Source organism: Mixophyes fleayi, chromosome 2 (assembly GCF_038048845.1).
Source record: "Mixophyes fleayi isolate aMixFle1 chromosome 2, aMixFle1.hap1, whole genome shotgun sequence".
NCBI classification, from domain to species: domain Eukaryota; kingdom Metazoa; phylum Chordata; class Amphibia; order Anura; family Limnodynastidae; genus Mixophyes; species Mixophyes fleayi.
The window spans coordinates 22,383,015-22,403,102 of record NC_134403.1 but is presented as its reverse complement, the minus strand read 5'-3'; the positions used below and the strand labels follow the sequence as shown (position 1 = coordinate 22,403,102).

Below are 20,088 nucleotides of genomic sequence, written 5' to 3'. Positions count from 1 at the left end.
GTTGATCCTGATAAAAAACACACAGACAGACAGAGAGAGACTAAGGTCAATTTGTTAGCAGCCAATTAACCTACCAGTATGTTTTTGGAGTGTGGGAGGAAATCGGAGCACCCGGAGGAAACCCACGCAAACACGGGGAAAACATACAAACTCCCCACAGATAAGGCCATGGTCGGGTATCGAACTCATGACCACGGTGCTGTGAGCCAGAAGTGCTAACCACTGAGCCACTAGATCCAAATAAAGCAAAACATTTCCGGGCTACATAGCAAAATTTGGAGGCCCAGGGAGTCTGTTTGTCCTCCTGCAGCCCCCGCTGTCTTCTGAGCGGACCTTCACATGCGCAGTGAACCCTTGTTTCCACTTCACCGCTTTTGCGCTCACATAGCGGTGGAACTACCAGCATTGCACGGAGTGAGGCGGCTATAAGTAGTCTCAAAAGCAAAGCTTATGGCAACAATTCATTAAGGCACATATTTGGGCTTTGTGCACAACCGAACTCATCAAGACTCAAATCTCAATATACAATATACGCTGATGAATTTGTGTGTAGGTCTGTTCTGTTCTACCAAACAAGACGATGCAGGAAACGTCCAATACCTATGTGGATTAGAAATTCCGAAAAGAAATGCACAGAAAAAATTAAATATAAATAATTAATGCCACCAGTTATTAATATAGGCATTAATCATCAAGCAGTTAAAAAAAAGAAACTCCCGCTTCCCCCATGATACACATTTACTAGGATGTCTACTGAACATAAAATACATTTTAACAGTTGCTTCCAATTACAAACACATGTTATAGCATGCATACACATCCATCGTCACTACTGATCAAGACTTAGACTAGCCCTGTAGCTGGAGCAAGATATATTGCAGAAACACAAGTAACTTTGAGATGATCAGACCGTGATTCAGAGACGGCTGCTCGCCCCTACTGCCCTTACAGAAATTGTGGGCTGTAAAAAGCAGAGATGCTCACTGACCCCCGTGAATTGGTTTTGGATTAGCTTCAGGTTTTGGTTTTGGCAAAATCGCCCTTGTGTTTTGGTTTTGGTTTTGTATTTTTCAGAAAAAAACCTAAAATATACTAAAATCACATATTTTTGCTCTTTTTTTGTTCCTACATTATTATTAACCTCAATGACACTAATTTCAAGTCATTTGCAGTCAATTTTGACCACCTCACAGATCACAATATTATTTTCATACACTTTCAAACAAATACTGCAGCGACCTGGCTGGATGGTAAGCGACAGAGCAATGACACAAACACACGGCAGTTCCTAGCACATCTAGGACACATTGCCACACAGCAGTGGCAGAAAAGAAAAGTGGGGCCTCCCTCTCTCCCACCCACCGTTATGTTGGATCTTAAAAAGGAATCCAAAACTCGCAAGATCTGAGATCCGACCTTTTGCCTCGTTTTCAATTCCGAGGACGCGAAAGTACAGAGCCGAGCCGGCTCCCCCAAGTTCAGGTGTTTTCGGTTCTCGAGGAACCGATCCTGAGCATCTCTAGTAGTAAGTGTGCTTTGGGTGCAAAGCCGGAGTGTACAGGGCTGCCTTTACCCCCATATCTCCCAGTTCTGGGCGTGCGCAGAGGGATTTTGTCTACGAAACACTCCAAATCAGCAGATACGTGTCTTGGTGAATCAGACCCTATATATACAGCAAGAGACAATATATAATTCACTTGCATGGATTATTAAATGTAAAGTGAAGTCAACTTGAATCACATCGTCGCAAGATGTAACATTTGGTTTGGTGGGAAAGCACAGCTTGAAATGTAGTCATCTTTCACAAACTGTAAAAAATAAATAAAACTTAAAAAAACATACTGGTAGTTTTCTTCCCAGCAAAAATAACATCACTTACAGTACCCAGAGGATCATGAGAATTTTTTTTTATTATTTTACTTTTGATTGCTACCAGGAGCTCAGCGCCGGTTCCCGTGTTGTATTCACGGCGTGTCCTTCACTGACTGAGAGCGGGCTGCTTTGCTGCAGGTTGTTTCGTGTGAAATGGGTTACGTTCGCTCAGCTTTAAATAGAAACGCCTTTGCTACAGCAATAATGTTTCTCTCCCCGAAGATTTATTTTCTCCCCTCAACAGCACGGACAACTCTGCATTGAAAATGTTACAGATAATTAGTTGTACTGTGGATTATAAATGCGAGTACCGCAGCAATTCTCCAAATACAATGGACGTGAAAGATGGCTGTAATTTCTTCCTTTGCAGAATCAGAATTTCCCATTGTTTCATAGTGTTTTTCTGTAGCGGATGGAACCTAGCTTAGTACAATATTTGTCACTTTGACCTCTTACAAAACCATATTTTGTTTTACTTCTGTCTGGGCTAACGTTAGTGCTGTTTTGTAACAAAAGGAGAAAGAATTTTAAAAGATTTAATTTTTTTTGACAATGTTCCTTTTTATAATAATTGTTATATGAATCAGGGGGAGAGGGAACAATTCATTAGCAATTACAAAACAAAACATATCCAACAAAAAGAATAGTCTACGCTGTAAAGTTGCTTTTTGATAGAGTATTAAGGAGATTTCTGCAAATTTCTGGAGATTTGTTTTAAATGAATACCCTCGATTGATAATAAAATGATCTGCAAACACTTAAGGGTATATTTACTGAACGGCAGGTTTGAAAAATTGTAGATGTTGCCCATAGCAAGCAATCAGATTCTAGTTATCATTTATTTAGTACAGTCTACAAAACGACAGCTAGAATCTGATTGATTGCTATTGGCAACATCTTCACTTTTTCAAACCCGAAGTTTAGTAAATATACCCCTTATTCTTTTTTGTGCTGTCTTATAGTTGAAAAGCAATATAATTTTTTCTGTAGCACTAAGGATTATCCATTTTGTAGAATTGTATAAAGGAGATTACGTGATATATTATCTATTTTGTAGAATGCAGCAACATTGTTTCAACGAAGTAGCAAAACTTTTGTTACCAGATGCTAATCTGCTGCTATTGTGACTACTTCCACTCATTTCAGTAGATGGCTTATATACAATATTGTTACTTGATATATTGACACAAACAATATACAAGTCCAGAGACTACAGTGCATCTTCTTAAGTACAATTAAGTTAATTGGAGAAAGTGGCCAATGACCAGATCATTGGAAGTACAGAGAAAGTTAGAGCTCAGGAAGGTGATGAGAATACAGATCTGTGGGTTCACGCAGAGCCGTCTTAACGCATGGGCTCACTGGGCAGTTGCCCGGGGACCCCACGAGCATAATGTTTCAGTATATTATTCCGGGAGATTTATTCAGAACCTTCAAACCCTCTTTATTAAAACGTTTAGGTGGAATAATCATCTCGGTATCAGCTGTTATCAGTACATGCGATCTTCCTGTTGCGAATATATATCTTGACCGTGACGAAAACAACGTAATCGTACTAATTGTACATAAGCAAAACAAAATCAACACACATCATTTTTTTGAAGCTGTAAAGCTATAATAAAGTTCTTCTAATATTTTTAATAGCCCATGTCAATTGCCTCCTCCCGCTGAAATAAATGGAACGGAACACAATGAAATGGGGCAGCACGGTGGCTTAGTGGTTAGCACTTCCGCCTCACAGCACTGGGGTCATGAGTTCAATTCCCGACCATGGCCTTATCTGTGTGGAGTTGGTATGTTCTCCCCATGTTTGCGTGGGTTTCCTCCGGGCGCTCCAGTTTCCTCCCACACTCCAAAAACATACTGGTAGGTCAATTGGCTGCTAAATTTACCCTAGCCTCTCTCTCTCTCTCTCTCTCTGTCTATGTTAGGGAAATTAGACTGTAAGCTCCAATGGGGCAGGGACTGATGTGAATGAGCTCTCTGTACAGCACTGCAGAATCAGTGGTGCTATATAAATAAATGGTGATGATGATGATGAATATACATTGTGTGACAGCATGTTCCATGAAACAGTAAAAAAACACTAAAGATCTGGGGAAAATGAAAATTATACTAATCCAAACAAACGTAAGATATTTTAGACACACTTACCCTACTAACAATTGCAAAAGTACACATTAAAATCTATGGTTCAGCACTGTGACAGAACAATACACTGTATCTGGTTAATGTTTATGGTGTAAAATCGAGGAAGTGCACTCTTTGAAATGGATGAGGGGATTACGAAAGCCCCGTTAATTTGGGGATGAAAAATGGGGGGAGTGGGGTTACTGTATGTTGTTGCGGATGGTACGAGAGATATAGGTCGCTAGTTCCTGTAAAGAAAAGAAGAACAAACTGTACTTGCACCTCTGCATGAATTATACAGTAAACTTAGCTGAATAAATGGTTCTCCCCCACTGTTACATTAATCTTGTATGTTTTATGTCAGTCCTTGTACTTTCTGCTGCAACTAAATAATTGGCAGATTTTTACTGTGCGACAAGTTCTGTGAAAAGAGTCTCCCGTTCCTGCACTTTCTAAGAAGCGGGAGAGTAATAGAATCGGTTTGGTTCTGTGGAGTTAGCAGAAAGTCTATTCAAAGCCAAAACGAGATGGAGAAATTCCTATTGATGTTGAAGTTTTTATTCATATGCCAACCACTGGTTTCCTGAAACCAGAGCTCTCTCTCTGTTCCGTGTATCACGCTGCTATCCTGGGAAATGTGTTCAGGGCATGGCGCATGACGGATGTAGTTTGTAACGATTCCACAGCCAAAAAATTCAAGAGCTCCCTGAGATGTGTTTAAAGGGAAAATGTCATTAAAAGTATATTTTGCGTAATATTGTGAGCCCACCCATTGAAATGAGTAGCCCACCTTTGGGCAAACACGTGTGTGCCGCCTTAGCTAGCAGCCAGGAGGAGATTGCTGACAGTGCTGGCAGCGAAAAATGATCAATTTGATTGTCCAATCAAACTCCCATCGGGCATGTATATAGTGAATGAGCCTTGAACTGTGGCCAGATAATTCTGGCACCACGTATGTGTATCATACTGAGTGACTTTGTCATGTGGATTACCCGTTTATTATTTACCCCATGACATTTTCTCCCACGCACTTTTACGGAAACCGGAATATATTACACATCCCAACATTAATATTCGGAAAATCGTGACTAATAGGCCACACCCCCCAATCCTACCAAACCATGATCCATCCTACCTATATATCAGCAGTTTTCCATGACACAATGGGCCAGATTTACTAATGAGCGGTTTGATGAAACCACCAGTTTTCTGCGTTTTTCTTAAACCGCCTGATTTGCCAAAGCCGAAACCACCGGTTAAAAGACAGGAAATCACAGTTTTACAAAGCATCACATTACGGATCTCCATCCCGATTTTTAACATGATCAAAATGCAAACGACAAAATTTACTAAGCTGCTGTATGACAAACGACCGAGAAAACCGCCAGATAAAAGAGGTGGAGGTGAGAGGTGAAATTGCAGCAGCTGTTTGAGCTGTATTGTCATTCAGAACATAAGAGCAGACACTATTGACATATACATTTATGTGGGCAATCATTATTTATTGATTAAAGGGCAAAATTAATGTTTAATTAACTTAGTGTAAACAGGGGTAAATTATCCCAAATGGGGTAAAGATGAACTTCCTGGGGGTAATGCTGCCGATTCACATGCTGTCAGTTGGATTGTAGACCCCTTTAAATATGAAATTGCTGTTGTACCAGAAGAGCCTCAAGGGTTGGCAGAGGCACTTCTTGATCTTTGATACAATAATGAAGCACGTATTGCATTTGAAAACAAAGCAGATCTGTCATATTTTTGGATGTCAACAGCTGCAATGCATCAAAATTGCACACGAGGAGGCAGTCAAAAAGTTGCTGCCTATTGCAACAACCTACCTTTGCGAACAAGGATTTTCCACTCTAACGAACATAAAAAAAAAACCGAGAAATCGATTGGACACTGAAGACTGTATCCAAATTGCTCTGACATGAAAATGCCCCAATATTGATGCTCTCGTATCAAAAATGAAGCAACATCATTTCTTCAAAACCTGAAGTTTTGAAGTTGAAGCTTTCAAAGAAATTTTGAGTAGATTCAATAAAATTTTGAATTCCAAAAATTAATAATATATGATTTCCTTCCTTTCAAATCAAGGGGGTAACATCGGCGTATCTAAATATATCTGGGGGTAAAAGATAAAAGAGTTCCCTGACCCCTGTATTAAGGGGACACTATTATTGTATTATATTATGGGGGAAATAAGAATATATCATTATATTAACTGGGGAATACTATTTGATTTTTAATGGGGGTCAAAATTATTTATGATGCCCACACGTGGCATTACAGTGTGCCCCCATGATATAATAATGCAATAATATTGCCCCCTTAATATAATGCAAAATAAAATTTACTCCATAAGATAATTATAATTAAATTTTGCCCCTCAATCAATAAATAATGATTGCCTCCATAAATTATAAGTCAGTAATGCCTCCTCTTATGTTCTGAATGACAGCGTACTTCTGTGGCCTTGGACTTGGCTGCACAGGAACGTACTTACGTTATATTGCTTACGTGCATCCTCCATTTTCACGCCCTGTTCCCTCCCAAAATTTTAGGCTACAGTAACTGTCGTTTTGCGCTCGAAAATGACTTGGACGTTGCTGCGTTCTGTTGCGTATCGTCCAGTTATGACCTTGCACAAAGTGACTTTGCAGATGATACACATGAAATCATCAGATAAGTTCCTTAATGACTCAGGCCTAGTAAACATTAATACTACTAAAATATTATCAAATCTAGATATATTAGACAGAAGCTACAGTAGATATACCTGAGTAACATATTTCTGGATAATGTCAACATTATCATAATGGACACCAAGCCGAGGGAACGATCCTAGAGAGCTGCTACAGGGGTAGGTGCGTTTGTGCACGTGCTACATTTTTTTTTCTTTTGTTCAGTAAAAATGTCATATTTGCATATTTTTTATGAATATTAATGTTGAGCTTTTTTAATAGCTTATCAAATTTTAACTGCAGCTTTCAAAATGATTGAAGCTATTCAGCACTAATGTGTTTGCGGACAAGGAAGTAAGCAGCTTCATTCTGTTTTACGTAGAGGAATTCACAGTTGTCAAATTGATCGTTTTAGTAAACAATTGCGATAAGTAAAGAATCTTAAACTGAGAGCAGTCATGAAATGACACTGTTGTTAGTTCTGAACTAGTGGAAATTAAAGCCCAAATGGGGATTCACCATGCATGCGTCGGCAACCGCGCAGTCTGAGGAAAGTATAGCGGGGCCCTTAGTAGCGTATGGACCAGTACTGCTGGGACCCTCTCACCAATGGGCCCCCACCAGGGCTGCCATCAGAAACTGTGGGGCCCAGTACTAATTAATCTGGCGGTGCCCCCCCCCCTCCCTGGGTCCAGTACTAATTAAACTGGCGGGGCCCCCCTCCACATACATGTGCACCCCTCCATCTTCGGCATACATGTGCTCCCTATCCCTCATCACAGTACATTCCCCCCCACTCCCTTATCACAGTAAATGTTCCCCTCCCCCAAAGTAAATGTCCCCCTCTCCCCTCCCCGCATTCACAGTTAATGTCCCCCCCTCCTCCCCACAGTTAATGTCCACCCTCTCCCACCCCCACAGTTCATGTCCCCCATTCCCCCCAATCACAGTTAAGGTCCCCCTCTCCCCACCCCCAATCACAGTTAAGGTCCCCTTCTCCCCCCTCCCTCCACAATTAAGGTTCCCCTCTCCCTCCCTCCACAATTAAGGTCCCCCTTTCCCTCGCTCCACAGTTAAGGTCCCCCTCTCCCCCCCCAATCACAGTTAAGGTCCCCTTCTCCCTCTCCCCCCTCCACAATTAAGGTCCCCCTCTCCCTCCCTCCACAGTTAAGGTCCCCCTCTCCCCCCAATCACAGTTAAGGTCCCCTTCTCCCTCTCCCCCCCTCCACAATTAAGGTACCCCTCTCCCTCCCTCCACAGATAAGGTCCCCCTCTTCCCCTCCACAATTATGGTTCCCAGGGCTCTCCCTCCCCCCCCCCTCAAAAAAAATAGTAGCTCATTAACTTACCTTCTCCGCGATGCTGCAGCTCTGCCTCCCTCTTTCACTGATACACTGGGAGTGTGGTGCGTGGTGATGATGTCACCACGCCGGCCGCGCTCCCAGCCTCTCAGAGTCTGGGAGGCAGAGCTGCAGCATCACGGAGAAGGTAAGTAGAAAAGGGGAAGTACGGTCGGTGACTGCGGGGCCCGGACAGTCCAGGGAGTCCGGATACACGGAGAGGTCTGTCCAGTCCCCTCACAGCAGTACTGGCCGTACCCCCCTGATGGCAGCCCTGTGCCCCACTGTCAATCTAAAATGCGCTAATCGTATGACAATACGAAAGTATTGTCATACGATTAGCGCACTAAGATTGACAGTAGGGTTTTGCAAGAAGAAATGGGATTATGGGCAGACAAAAGCAATAGCACCCTAGTAAAAGGTAGACTCTACTAGCAGACTTAGTGCCACCTTTATAGATGCTAGGTAATGTCCTACACCATGAATATTTTAAAAATCCATCTTGCAATATTTGCAATCCCCAAACACAAAGTGAAAATAAGGTTGCTGCCACGCCCCCAGCACTTGCTGATTGGACACCCAGCCAATCCCCGGAATCTCCCGGAAGTTGACAAGTATAGTTTGTGTTGCTGTAAGTTCTAACACAGGATTTATGTTAGACAATATTACTATACCCTGGTGCCATAAATAATACATTATTAAAATTACCATCTGAGGTAGGAGGCACTTTATGGATCCTAGAGCCCTTGTGCCTCGTACCTCGATGATGTCACCGGTTCCTAGAAAATGGATAGGTTAGATTCTTATGAAAATTGGTCCACCTTGCAAAATGGCAGCCCCCATTTGGTGATGGGTATTTTGCAGGGTTTTGTTTTTTGTTTTTAAATCATTTAAATTATAGGTACATTACAGCTACATCTGCACTTAAGAAGAATTCTCAAATTCTGGTTTAGTTTCTGTAGAAAAACATGATATTAGCTGTATGTATGAGCCCACACAGTTCAATATTATGCCTCTATTATGTGTAATCCTTTCCATAATCCGATAAACGTCCTAAATGTATAATTCAGGTGAAGCTGTTACTCTGAAAATTGAGATTTTATTTTTCTGTTTCTGCTTTTATTGATGGGCATAACCTAATTTAGAGTGTGTTCGCTTTCTAATGGATGTCTGGCTACATGACTCTGTTTTAATGAGCTCAGACTCCCCTGTGGAAAATGCCCAAAACAATGAACAATAGAGGATGCAAATCAGCCACGTTGTGTAGGATATAAGAACGCCAACAGCAAGGCAGCCTGAAGCTGGCAGCAAGTTTTGGGGCAAAATTAAGGGAATTGATTATAAAAAATGCCAATTTATACATTTGTGGCATTTACCTTTCTGGTAGATCTAATAATAATTAAGAATTGTAGTATTTACCCTTTAAAGCTACACTACCACCCACTGTAACATTTTACTAATGGGATTTTTCCCTAGCTGGGGCCTCTAGATGGCGGCTTGTGATTGGTCCTCACACTTAGACAATTTATCGTTTAAAAAAAGAAATGTCCATTTATGGGGTGAAAAAAATTTAATAAAATGTGTAAAGGACTATGTCTGCAATTTTTATTCTCAGTCACATCCAAATAATCCAGATAAAAAAATATCCCCCCTCCCCCCCCCCAACAAAAAAAAACCCCTTCTATTCAGTTCAATGAACTGTGAAATATAAAAGTTATTCCCATTGAAAGCAAATTATGGCGAAAAATTGAAAAATGGATCTGAGCACATGGGACAAAATACATCTTGGTATCTATATATCAAGATAGTTCTGTGATGAAGATTTTCTAATACTGCTTATTAGAACAATATGGAATCTTCACTGCCACAATTTTTTAAATAAATGTCACCGGAGAGGCTGAGTGATGTATACAATACCAGGACTTGGGCTTCCAATAATAATATCCCCTTTAATATAATGAAAAATGAAATTTGCCCTCAGAGTTAATCAATAAATAATAATTGCCCCCATAATTTATATGTCAATGGTGTTTCCTCTTATATTTAGAATGGCCGTATACCTTTAAACGCATGCAGTTTGAGCAATCTCACCTCTAACAACCAAACTCTTTTATCTGGCGTTTTTTCCGGTGGTTTCTCAAACAGCAGCTTAGTAAATCTGTCTCTTTTGTATTTCGATCATGTTAAAATTCGGGATAGAAATTTGTAAAACGGTGCTTTGTAAAACTGTGGTTTCAGCCTTTTAGCTGGTGGTTTGGCCTTTAGTTAATCCAGCGGTTTAAAACAAATTAAGGAAAAGCCTTTTAGTAAATCTATTTTAATAACTCTAGCCCTTAGTCTTGAAAAGTTTAATGTTAACTGTGTCCGAATTGAAAAGTAATCCAGAAAAACGATGAGCGATAAGAGCAAATGATTAATAATGTGTAAGAGGAAGGGGCAGTTCTTTGTTAAATTGGTTCTTTCAATCATGGTAATATTCATTATTTTTGTACTCACAGTTGTATTATAATTGTGTACATCTCTATACAGACATAAGATTCCTGAGTAACACATAGGAGAGATGAAACAAAGCTTTGGATGCCAAAATACAGAAGACTAGGGTCCTGCATGGGTCTGATTGGAGTGACCATCACTCCAATTTATGAGCATGTATCTATGACCGGAAAACTAAACCCTACAGATTTACACACTGGGTAGCAATGCACACACCAGGAATCAAAGAGTTAACACATCAAAACTCCGTTACACAAATATTTCCGCTGGCACACACACAAGGCTTGTTCATCAAATGGATTAGCAATGCACACCCCAGCATTCAAAGGGTTAACATGGTCAAGCGATATTCTTCATAAAAGGCTAATGGATTCCTTAGAGCATCAAGGACAAAACCTATTACATTTTAATTTAATATACAAAGGTACAGAGCATTTGGATATAATAAAAAAGAACATATGATGAATGACATTCAAAAATAAATGCAATACAGTCATAAAAACAAATGGGATATAATTACAGAGAACAAACACTTACGTTTCATAATCTGTATGCCCGGGACAAGGCAGAATTAAATGGACAGTCCTTCAATTAGATTGGGACGCCATGAGCTGACAATTTGCCCTCTCAGACACAGGTTCACTGGAAGGGCATTCAGAGGAGCAGTGTGTATGCTAATGTGGGGGAGGAAACATCCCCTGGATGTCAATTATAGTTTGTCCATAAATAGTGTAAAATTTATGACCTTTCATAACTTTTCTTGGACATATCACAGAGACATAATCCCCCCTTCTATAAACCAGTCTCCCTCCACTGGACTCACTGACCAAACGTTTTTAAACATTTCTGTCTGAAAGAAAATCAAGTGTATTCATATCTATTGATTTAATGTTTTATTTGGGCCCTCATCCTGACACCCATGTTGCGTAGAACCAGAGGTGCAGCCAAAAGCCACCAAAAGTCATCAGCACAAACATATTATATTAATATTGGGCATTTTCGCTTATTTATAAGTGTGTAAAAGATCAAAAATGTTGTATGTAACTAGAGTAGTTTAAAATGCTGTATGCGATTGCAACGCTTATTGTAATTCACAGCTTACATCACAGTGCTGCGTTGAACCACATGGTAGCCCTGACGTGCTTCCGTTAAAAGAAAAATCTTTATACTGAAACTAGTACTGATTTATTTATTTTTTTACTACAGGACATTGTAATGGAGTTTAGATAATTTCTGAAAATATGAAATGTGAATTTACAAAATGCAGCATGGAATAGAGATAAACTAAAGTGGAATTAGAAGATTATATCCCTGGCTGAATGCTCAATCATTTTGTCATAGAAAGGGGAGTCTCTTGCCAATTAGTGTGGAGTATTAAAATGACAAGGCCACTACTGTTTCCCATTTGATCTGTGCAGAACGTGATTGTTTACTACAGCAAAGCACAAGGAAAGCTTGATGATTACATCACCGGATTTCACTTTGAAACTTGGTTTGCGCAAACTTTTGCTATCTCTGTTCCAGAACAATATATAACAGAATAAAAAACTTATTTTAGAAAAAACACATCCAGTCCTGGATCTCACAGGGGAGTAACGAATCATGGGTGGAAACATTTTTATGATAATGTTATAGAAACTAGGGGCCTGATTCATTAAGGATCTTAACTTGAGAAACTTCTTAATTCAGTCTCCTGGACAAAACCATGTTACAATGCAAGGGGTGCAAATTAGTATTCTGTTTTGCACATAAGTTAAATACGGACTGTTTTTTCATGTAGCACACAAATACTTGATAGCTTATTTGTACACTGAAATTTAAAGTTCATATTTGTGTGCTACATGAAAAAACAGTCAGTATTTAACTTATGTGCAAAACAGAAAACTAATTTGCACCCCTTGCATTGTAACATGGTTTTGTCCAGGAGACTGAAATAAGAAGTTTCTCAAGTTAAGATCCTTAATGAATCAGGCCCTAGATCTTTTGACTCATCAGTAAGTGTCAGACTGTCCAACAAAGCATCAAGTGCTTTCTCGCTGACTAGCAAAAGGGATTTCAGAGAATACTATTATTAATACCAATTGACTTGATTTATTAAGGCACGTAACTTCTGATTGTGTGCGTATTGTACTCCAAATCGCTCTGCGCATGCCCAGAACCAGGACATATACAACTAAACAGGGCGGGGAAGCGGCGTTCGCCCATAGTCAATGTACAGTAGCGCGTGGAAAACTCGACCCCACGCAGCCACGTCCGAATCAAGCTCTGGGCATCTCAAAGTTACTTGTTTTTCTGCCGTATCTCTTGCTCCAGCTACAGGGCTAGTTTAAGTCCTGATCAGTAGTGATGACAGTCTCGTATGCATGCTATAACATGTGTTTGCAATCAGGAACAACTGTATTTTTATGTTTAGTAGATGTAATTTATTTATAAAACATCAACATATACATTAGGAGCAGAAAACAAACAAATGATGTATAATGACATGAAACATGAAATTAGCCAGGGACACTATCTGTCGTCCCCTGTCCCGCAATCATATCACAGCCACTCATTCAGTAATAGACATGGCACCAAGCAGTGGGGGGTAATATGGCCTCAGTTTTTTATTTAAAATCTTGCATCAAACTCTTAAGGGGGGGCGGGGCGTACTGAGCAAACAATTGCCCCACTGGCCGCGTATGCCGTTTTATATCATGCAAATAATCCAAGGGTCACATTTACAGTTCCCAATCCATAGGCCCCCTGATGCCTCATCCTGGTGACAATCCAAAAACCGGGGTGTAAAGTCCCAAAACTGTGGGCCAAGGATTAATCCAAGACCACCACTCCAGCCATTTCCCAGGGTACCCCCCCCCCCCCCACACACACACTCACATAAGCCCATTCCCCTTAACCACCACACAGGCTATGACAAAACATCCAAAGAATACAAAATCTCCATCTTAGTATTGCCATGTATTCTTATACTTTTATTTCTCTTTTTACCCTTTTCTTTTCTTTGTTTTTAACAAAAAAATACTTATATCTTTCTATTTACTTTCCTTTCTTTAAAAAAATCAACATCTTAATGTCAGATCACAATAACATGAACAAATAAAACAACATCTTACTCCTTCCTAAATAAATGATCTGTTCTGGGAGGGCTGGGTGTGATTACCTCCGCACATTCGTCTGGAAAGAGGTGGGAGGTGAACTCTCCTTCTTGCTTACATTAAGGAACTCATTATGTATTCATATTGCAAGCTAATTGGCTGTTGCTGATATTTACAACTCGGCCACTAGTTTCCGTATATCTCTCCTCCGAAGAAACTACACACAGATGGTGGAGAAACGCGTCAGCGTGTTTTCAAACTATCTTGGAGCTTGTTTATTTCTCTCTCTCTGCTTGTATCTTAAATGTTCCTTTTGTGTCATTTCAAATCTTGTTTCAGCAATTTCTTTTTCTTGTCTCACAAATCTATGACTTGCTCCTGAGACTTTCCTTCCTCACTGAAAGAGACATTAGTGCTCTGTCTGGAACAGAGCTCACCATTTTACGGAGTGCATCATGGTCTTGGTGCTGTTGCCTCCGGGACTCCTCAATATCCAGCTGCTGTTGCCAGGTGGCTCCCTGCTTAGCTGCAGTAGGTTGTAGCAGTGCTTTGACCATATCCTCCATGCTAGAGCACTGTAACAGTCTTTTTCCCAAATCCGAAATAAATGGGTGTCTGGCCCTTTAAATTTTGCTTTCTCCACCTTGAGACTTAAATACACTTGTTTGCAATCTTGTTTTAAAACAGTAATCTGCTTTTTCTTGCCCAAGGTAGCTTGAAAAGCAGCCAATTTTATCTTCATAGACATATACTTTCCTTATAGAAACACCTTAGGACCTTAACTTAGAAGGTGTGCCACTACAATACCCAGTATGTGTCCCAATAAACTTTTCTTTTATAGATTGAGCTGCCTTGCTCTGTAACTTTGCACAGGTCCAGGCCACACCCAACTTGTGTGTTGCAGATTCACACACTTTCATTCTTTAGCAAAAGTATATTTTGGTTTTCTTCCTCAACCCCTTCTTTTCCAGTCTTACCGAACACATTTGTTTTACAGCAGTTAACCAAAACTCAGTCTATGAAAACACTTTGGATTGGTTTGACTAGCCACTGCTAGTTTTATTTTCCAGTCATAAAAATCAACAGGCAGAAACAAAATTTAAATCATAACACAGGAACACCCACTCTCACGCGAGGGCCGTTGTGTCCCACGCACACACAAAATATACAGGACTTAATGGTCAGAGTTTGCAGTGTCTCTCAGGAGGCATTCAACCTCCTCCCCAGACTGTGAGAGACAGAGTAAACTGCCTAGCAGTTTTTTGTCAGCATCTTGCTGGTGCAATTCCTCATTAGTCTGCTGTGAGATGGGGAGATCAGAAGACCCAGACTGATATATGGAGCCCACCCTTCTCTCTCCATATACAACCCCAGTGACCCTTACCAGTTTTTCCTGAAGCTGAATGCACCACTTGCCCAGTGCCTATTTCACTATATATATATATATATATATATATATATATATATATATATATATTAGGCAAAGTTAATCAACATAATGGTATTTATTATATATGATTGTACTATACCATCCTACTATACACAGGATTATATATAGTTAGCCAATGTGTATATTATGTGAAAATATATGGTTACATGACATATTTTTATTGTATTTTACAACATACACTACCATGAGAGTGGCCTAGTGGTTAGCACTTCTGATCCTCACAGTACTAGAGTCATGAGTTCAATTCCTGACCGTATAGGTTAATTGGCTGCTATCAAAATTGACCTTAGCCTCTCTGCCTGTGTGTATGTTAGGGAATTTAGACTGTAAGCTCCAATGGGGCAGGGACTGATGTGAATGAGTTCTCTGTACAGTGCTGCGGAATTAGTGGCGCTATATAAATAACTGATGATGATGAGCTTTGATCCATTAGTAATGATAAAGGTTATTTTTATACGGAGTGCTGGTTTCCAGTCTTGTCTGGATAGGGATATGTGTATATGTATATATATATATATATATATATATATATATATATATATATCATTATTGTTTATTAGATATTCAGAACGTGGTTCGCGCTAGAGGATAGTGGTTTATGTTAGTCTCTTTTCGCCTCATTACCAATACTGACAGTGATGTTAGTCTTTTCTGCTTAGTTTTATAAGCAAGGGAAGCAAGGGAACAGTTTGCAGTTATGCATTTCAGCAGAGCTTCTACCTGGTACTCCGAGAACACGTTGTAAGACTGGCAGTTAATTGTTACAGTAAATGTCGTTATGGGATCTCATCGGCTTATCAGCAATAAATAACTTCAAGCGTTGCCTCCAGGAATCTTTAATGTCATTCTGTTTGTGAGCCGGTCCATGCGGCAGGATGAAAATCAAATTTGTTTTATGGCCCACAGGTGGCACATGATGCTCTTAATTGCGATGGGTGTTGGTGTTTGTAAACCGTTATATCCCCTTTGTGTCTTACTGAGCACAACGCGTTTCTTACTGCATCAGATTAGTGGCTTTCTGAGCCAGTAGCAGTGTGCTTTAGACTGGTAACGCTTTATGTAGATACATCTGTTTTAATGCCAAGCTGGTTTCTCTGAAGAAAGTTGAAGTTTCTTGTTTTTCGGTTTCCATGCACATCAGAATGTTTCATCAAATACAATAAACAATATTCACAGTGATTTCATTTTTTATTTTCTTACATAAAATGAAAAAGGGAACATTTTAAGGGGTATTTAACTAAAGTCAGAGAATTATGGGAAACTGAAATTTATTTTAAAATAGTATAAAAAAATAGTAAAAAATAAAAACATGAAAGAAAAATATAGTAAGGTTTTAATCTTGACATATTCCCATTGTAAAAGCTAAAGACAAGAGGTCTGATTCATTAAGGAAAGTAAGGCAAAAAAGTTTGTAAGTTTTCTCCTGGACAAAACCACGTTACAATGCAAGGGGTGCATATTAGTTTATTATTTGCACATAAGTTAAATACTGGCTGTTTTTTCGTATAGCACACAAACAATTCATAGCTTTATTTTACAATGAATTTAAAGTTGATCTAGGACATGTCCTACCCCAACTATAAATCTGTCCCAACATTTTAAATTTACCTCCCCCTTCAATGCAACATGGTTTTGCCAAGGTGCAAAGTTACTCATTTTTTTGCTTTACATTCCTTAATGAATCAGGCCGACCATGTTACAATACAAGGGGTGCAAATTAGTTTATTATTTTGCACATAAGTTAAATACTGGCTGTTTGTCATGGAGCACACAAATACTTCATAGCTTTATGTTTACGCTGAAATTTAAAGTTGATCTAGGACATGCCCTACCCCAACTATAAATCTGTCCCCACTAATGCAACATGGTTTTGCCAAGGTGCAAAGTTATTTCCTTTTTATGCTTTACTTTCTTTAATGAATGAGTCAGCCTTTGCTGGGCGCTTGAGGATAAGTGAGCAGGAGAGACAATGATGAGCACAGGCGCGAGCCTGACACCCCCCGCCACATATTCACTCTCAGTAGCGCTTGTTCATCCTTCCATTCTGCTATACACATCTGATTGCAATGAAAACAAAATGAGTGACAAACATTACTGTGACCCTTTCAAAAAGCCAAATGGAGCTGAGTTTTGCAGTCACTGGAACATAAACACTTGGGGGGGGGGCTGTAGGAAGCCTTTTAAACTAAGGATGAGTTTGTTTTTGCCTGCTTGGTATTAGCCTGGCGTTGAATGTGGGGCGGGGGATCGCTATGACCATATTAACCTAGGGTGGCCTGAACCCTTAATTAGGCTTAAATTCACATTTTGATCTATAACAATAAATAATATCTATTGTCCAAAATTTTAAGAATATACAGAATATGCTCTACAAATACAGACATTTCTGAAAACTGTTGCAAAGGAGAAATGTTCTGCTTCTTATAACAACCAATCACATGCTTTTGTTTTCTAAACCGTATTAAACTTGACAGTTGCAATGGGTTGCTATGGGCACCACCACCTGTGCACCAGTTTTATAATGCGCCTACTGTATTTATGTGTGTTGCTAGTTTAGGCTTTGTTCTATAGCACGAAGCATAAGGTATTCAGGACAGGTTGCTGAATATGATCTTTCTGTTTGCACCTCTTGCAGAGCCATGTTTGACTATGACAGAAGCAAAGACAGCGGTCTCCCCAGTCAAGGACTCAGCTTTAAATACGGAGATATCCTACACGTCATCAATGCGTCGGACGATGAATGGTGGCAGGCCAGAAGAGTCATGCAGGACGGCGACAGCGAAGAGATGGGTGTGATACCCAGTAAACGGAGGTAACCAAACCGATTATATTGTTCTTATTTGTAGCAGTAAAACAGTATATTGCTTTATCAGATACTGATTTACTACCGGAGCAGTGAATGCTGCAGGATCAGGAATATTTAATTTCCGACACTCGATCCTTTGTTTTATTCCAGTTGTGTAACTGTCGTAAGATTTGGTATTTCGTCTGATTTGCAGCTTGTACTCTGTAGTGGGTCCAGAGCAAATCCTACATAAATATTGCACTAGATTTAGGTCTACAAAGTCGACCTTTGAGATAGTCTTCAGTATTGTGTTTATTGAATTTGACTTTTCAATTCCAAAAGAGAATCCCTAAAAACATCATGCTTGAGGGTATATTTAAATATTCCCAAGCTGCGGTGGAGAAGTACTGGAGTCAGCTGCTCGTATTTTACAGATCAGCCTGGAAGACTTCTATAGGGAAGTGATATTAATGCAGAGAGTATAATGTGGATCATGTCAATGGAAACTGAGTATAAGGCACTAATGTAAAACTAGGGGTAGCCTAGTTTACTCATTTGCATAATAAATTTAACATGATTGTAGCACGAACAACGGACTGGGAAAGGAACGGCCCAAAAAAAAAAGTATATATAAAAAAAAAATCTATATTTTCAATAAATAATTATATATTTGTTGCACACTTTTACTTAGCTTCGACAAAGGAGGTCATAACTGTAAACAACTTAAATCTGCACGCACAGGACCATTGTTTTTTTCTGTGTTCCATGACACCTTTATCTCCACCCAGAGCCTTCCTTTCCATCTTATTCGTGTGTACCAATCGTCTCACAATACAACAGCTTGGGCGAACGGTCTAGTGGCCATGATGGTATCTCAAATCACTGTTATATGCTTTGATTACATAGGGGGTAGCTAGCTTTCGAAGGGTATACAAATGACATTGAGCAGGCAGGAGGGAGACAGACGATGCTCCCTAAGTTTGCCATGTACAGAGAGAGACTATAAAACTAAATATAGCATATGCACAATCAAGTAAAGATTCTTGTAAGGTTGCAGTGCTTTTAATAAAATTTGGGTAAAAAAAAGTATTGCTCCCTGTCCCTTGTGTATGACCTTGGTACCGCGGTATTGAGGACATTGAGAGATAAGGAATGGCTTCAAGCTAAATAATACGTTTTTATTGCATGATTGTAACAAGTAAGCGTTGCATAGTTAAATATATGAAATGTGTTACTTTTATACCGAAAGATGACATTTTGGGGTATATTTACTAAACTGGGGGTTTGAAAAAATAAAGTGGAGACTTTGCCTATAGCAACCAATCAGATTCTAGTTATCATTTATTTAGTGCATTCTACAAAATGACAGCTAGAATCTGATTGGTTGCTATAGGCAACATCACCACTTTTTCAAACCCACAGTTTAGTAAATGTATTTGTATTTCTTTAGGCAAGAAAAAAAACCAGGGGGAACTTTTCCAATATTTATTAACCACTAGAGCGATTTTTAAAATATTTCTTATTGACGCAATTCATAAGTGAGTGATACTCAACTGCCCAAGCGATACTGGCCCGAAACAGTAAGGATTACCTTTGCAGGGCTAGGTTCTGTATGTCATCATCATCTATTTATATAGCGCCAATTTACAGAGAACTCACTCACATCAGTCTCTGCCCCATTGGAGCTTACAGTCTAAATTCACTAAAACACACACTATGGTCAATTTGTTAGCAGCCATTTAATCTACCAGTATGTTTTTGGAGTGTGGGAGGAAACTGGAGCACCTGGAGGAAACCCACGCAAACACAAGTAGAACATACAAACTCCACACAGATAAGGCCATGGTTGGGAATTGAACTCATGACCCCAGTGGTGCCAACCTGAAAGAATAAGGCATTTTATTCAATAATATTGTGCACTTAGGCTCTACTTCAGTTTAGTGGTGCACTTTTTGAAAGTTATAATGTGAATGTCCCTTTCCCTCTGTAAACCTCCCATTCATGTAAATCAAAAGATCCACTTTTTAAAAAACTACTATTTAATCATGGGATTTTGTTGTTACCATATAGAGGCCAAGGGCTAGATTTACTAAAAAGTGGTTTGAAAAAGTGGCAACCAATTATTTTGTAGAATGCACTAAATAAATGAAAGGTAGAATCTGATTGGTTGCTATAGGCAACAACTGCACTTTTTTTAAAACCCGCCATTCAATAAATATACCCCCAAGACACATGACCA

General features: G+C 39.5%; 1 protein-coding gene across 10 annotated transcripts in view; it reads left to right on the top strand.

Annotated features, from left to right (window-relative positions):
• The window catches only part of DLG2 (discs large MAGUK scaffold protein 2), a 1,188,444-nt gene that overhangs the window by 1,099,920 nt on the left and 68,436 nt on the right, over positions 1 to 20,088 (top strand). For all 10 annotated transcript variants that reach the window (XM_075198643.1, XM_075198642.1, XM_075198647.1 and 7 more), the window contains one exon: positions 17,700 to 17,876. In XM_075198643.1, coding sequence (XP_075054744.1) covers positions 17,700 to 17,876 — 177 coding nt within the window. The remainder of the gene's footprint in view (positions 1 to 17,699; positions 17,877 to 20,088) is intronic.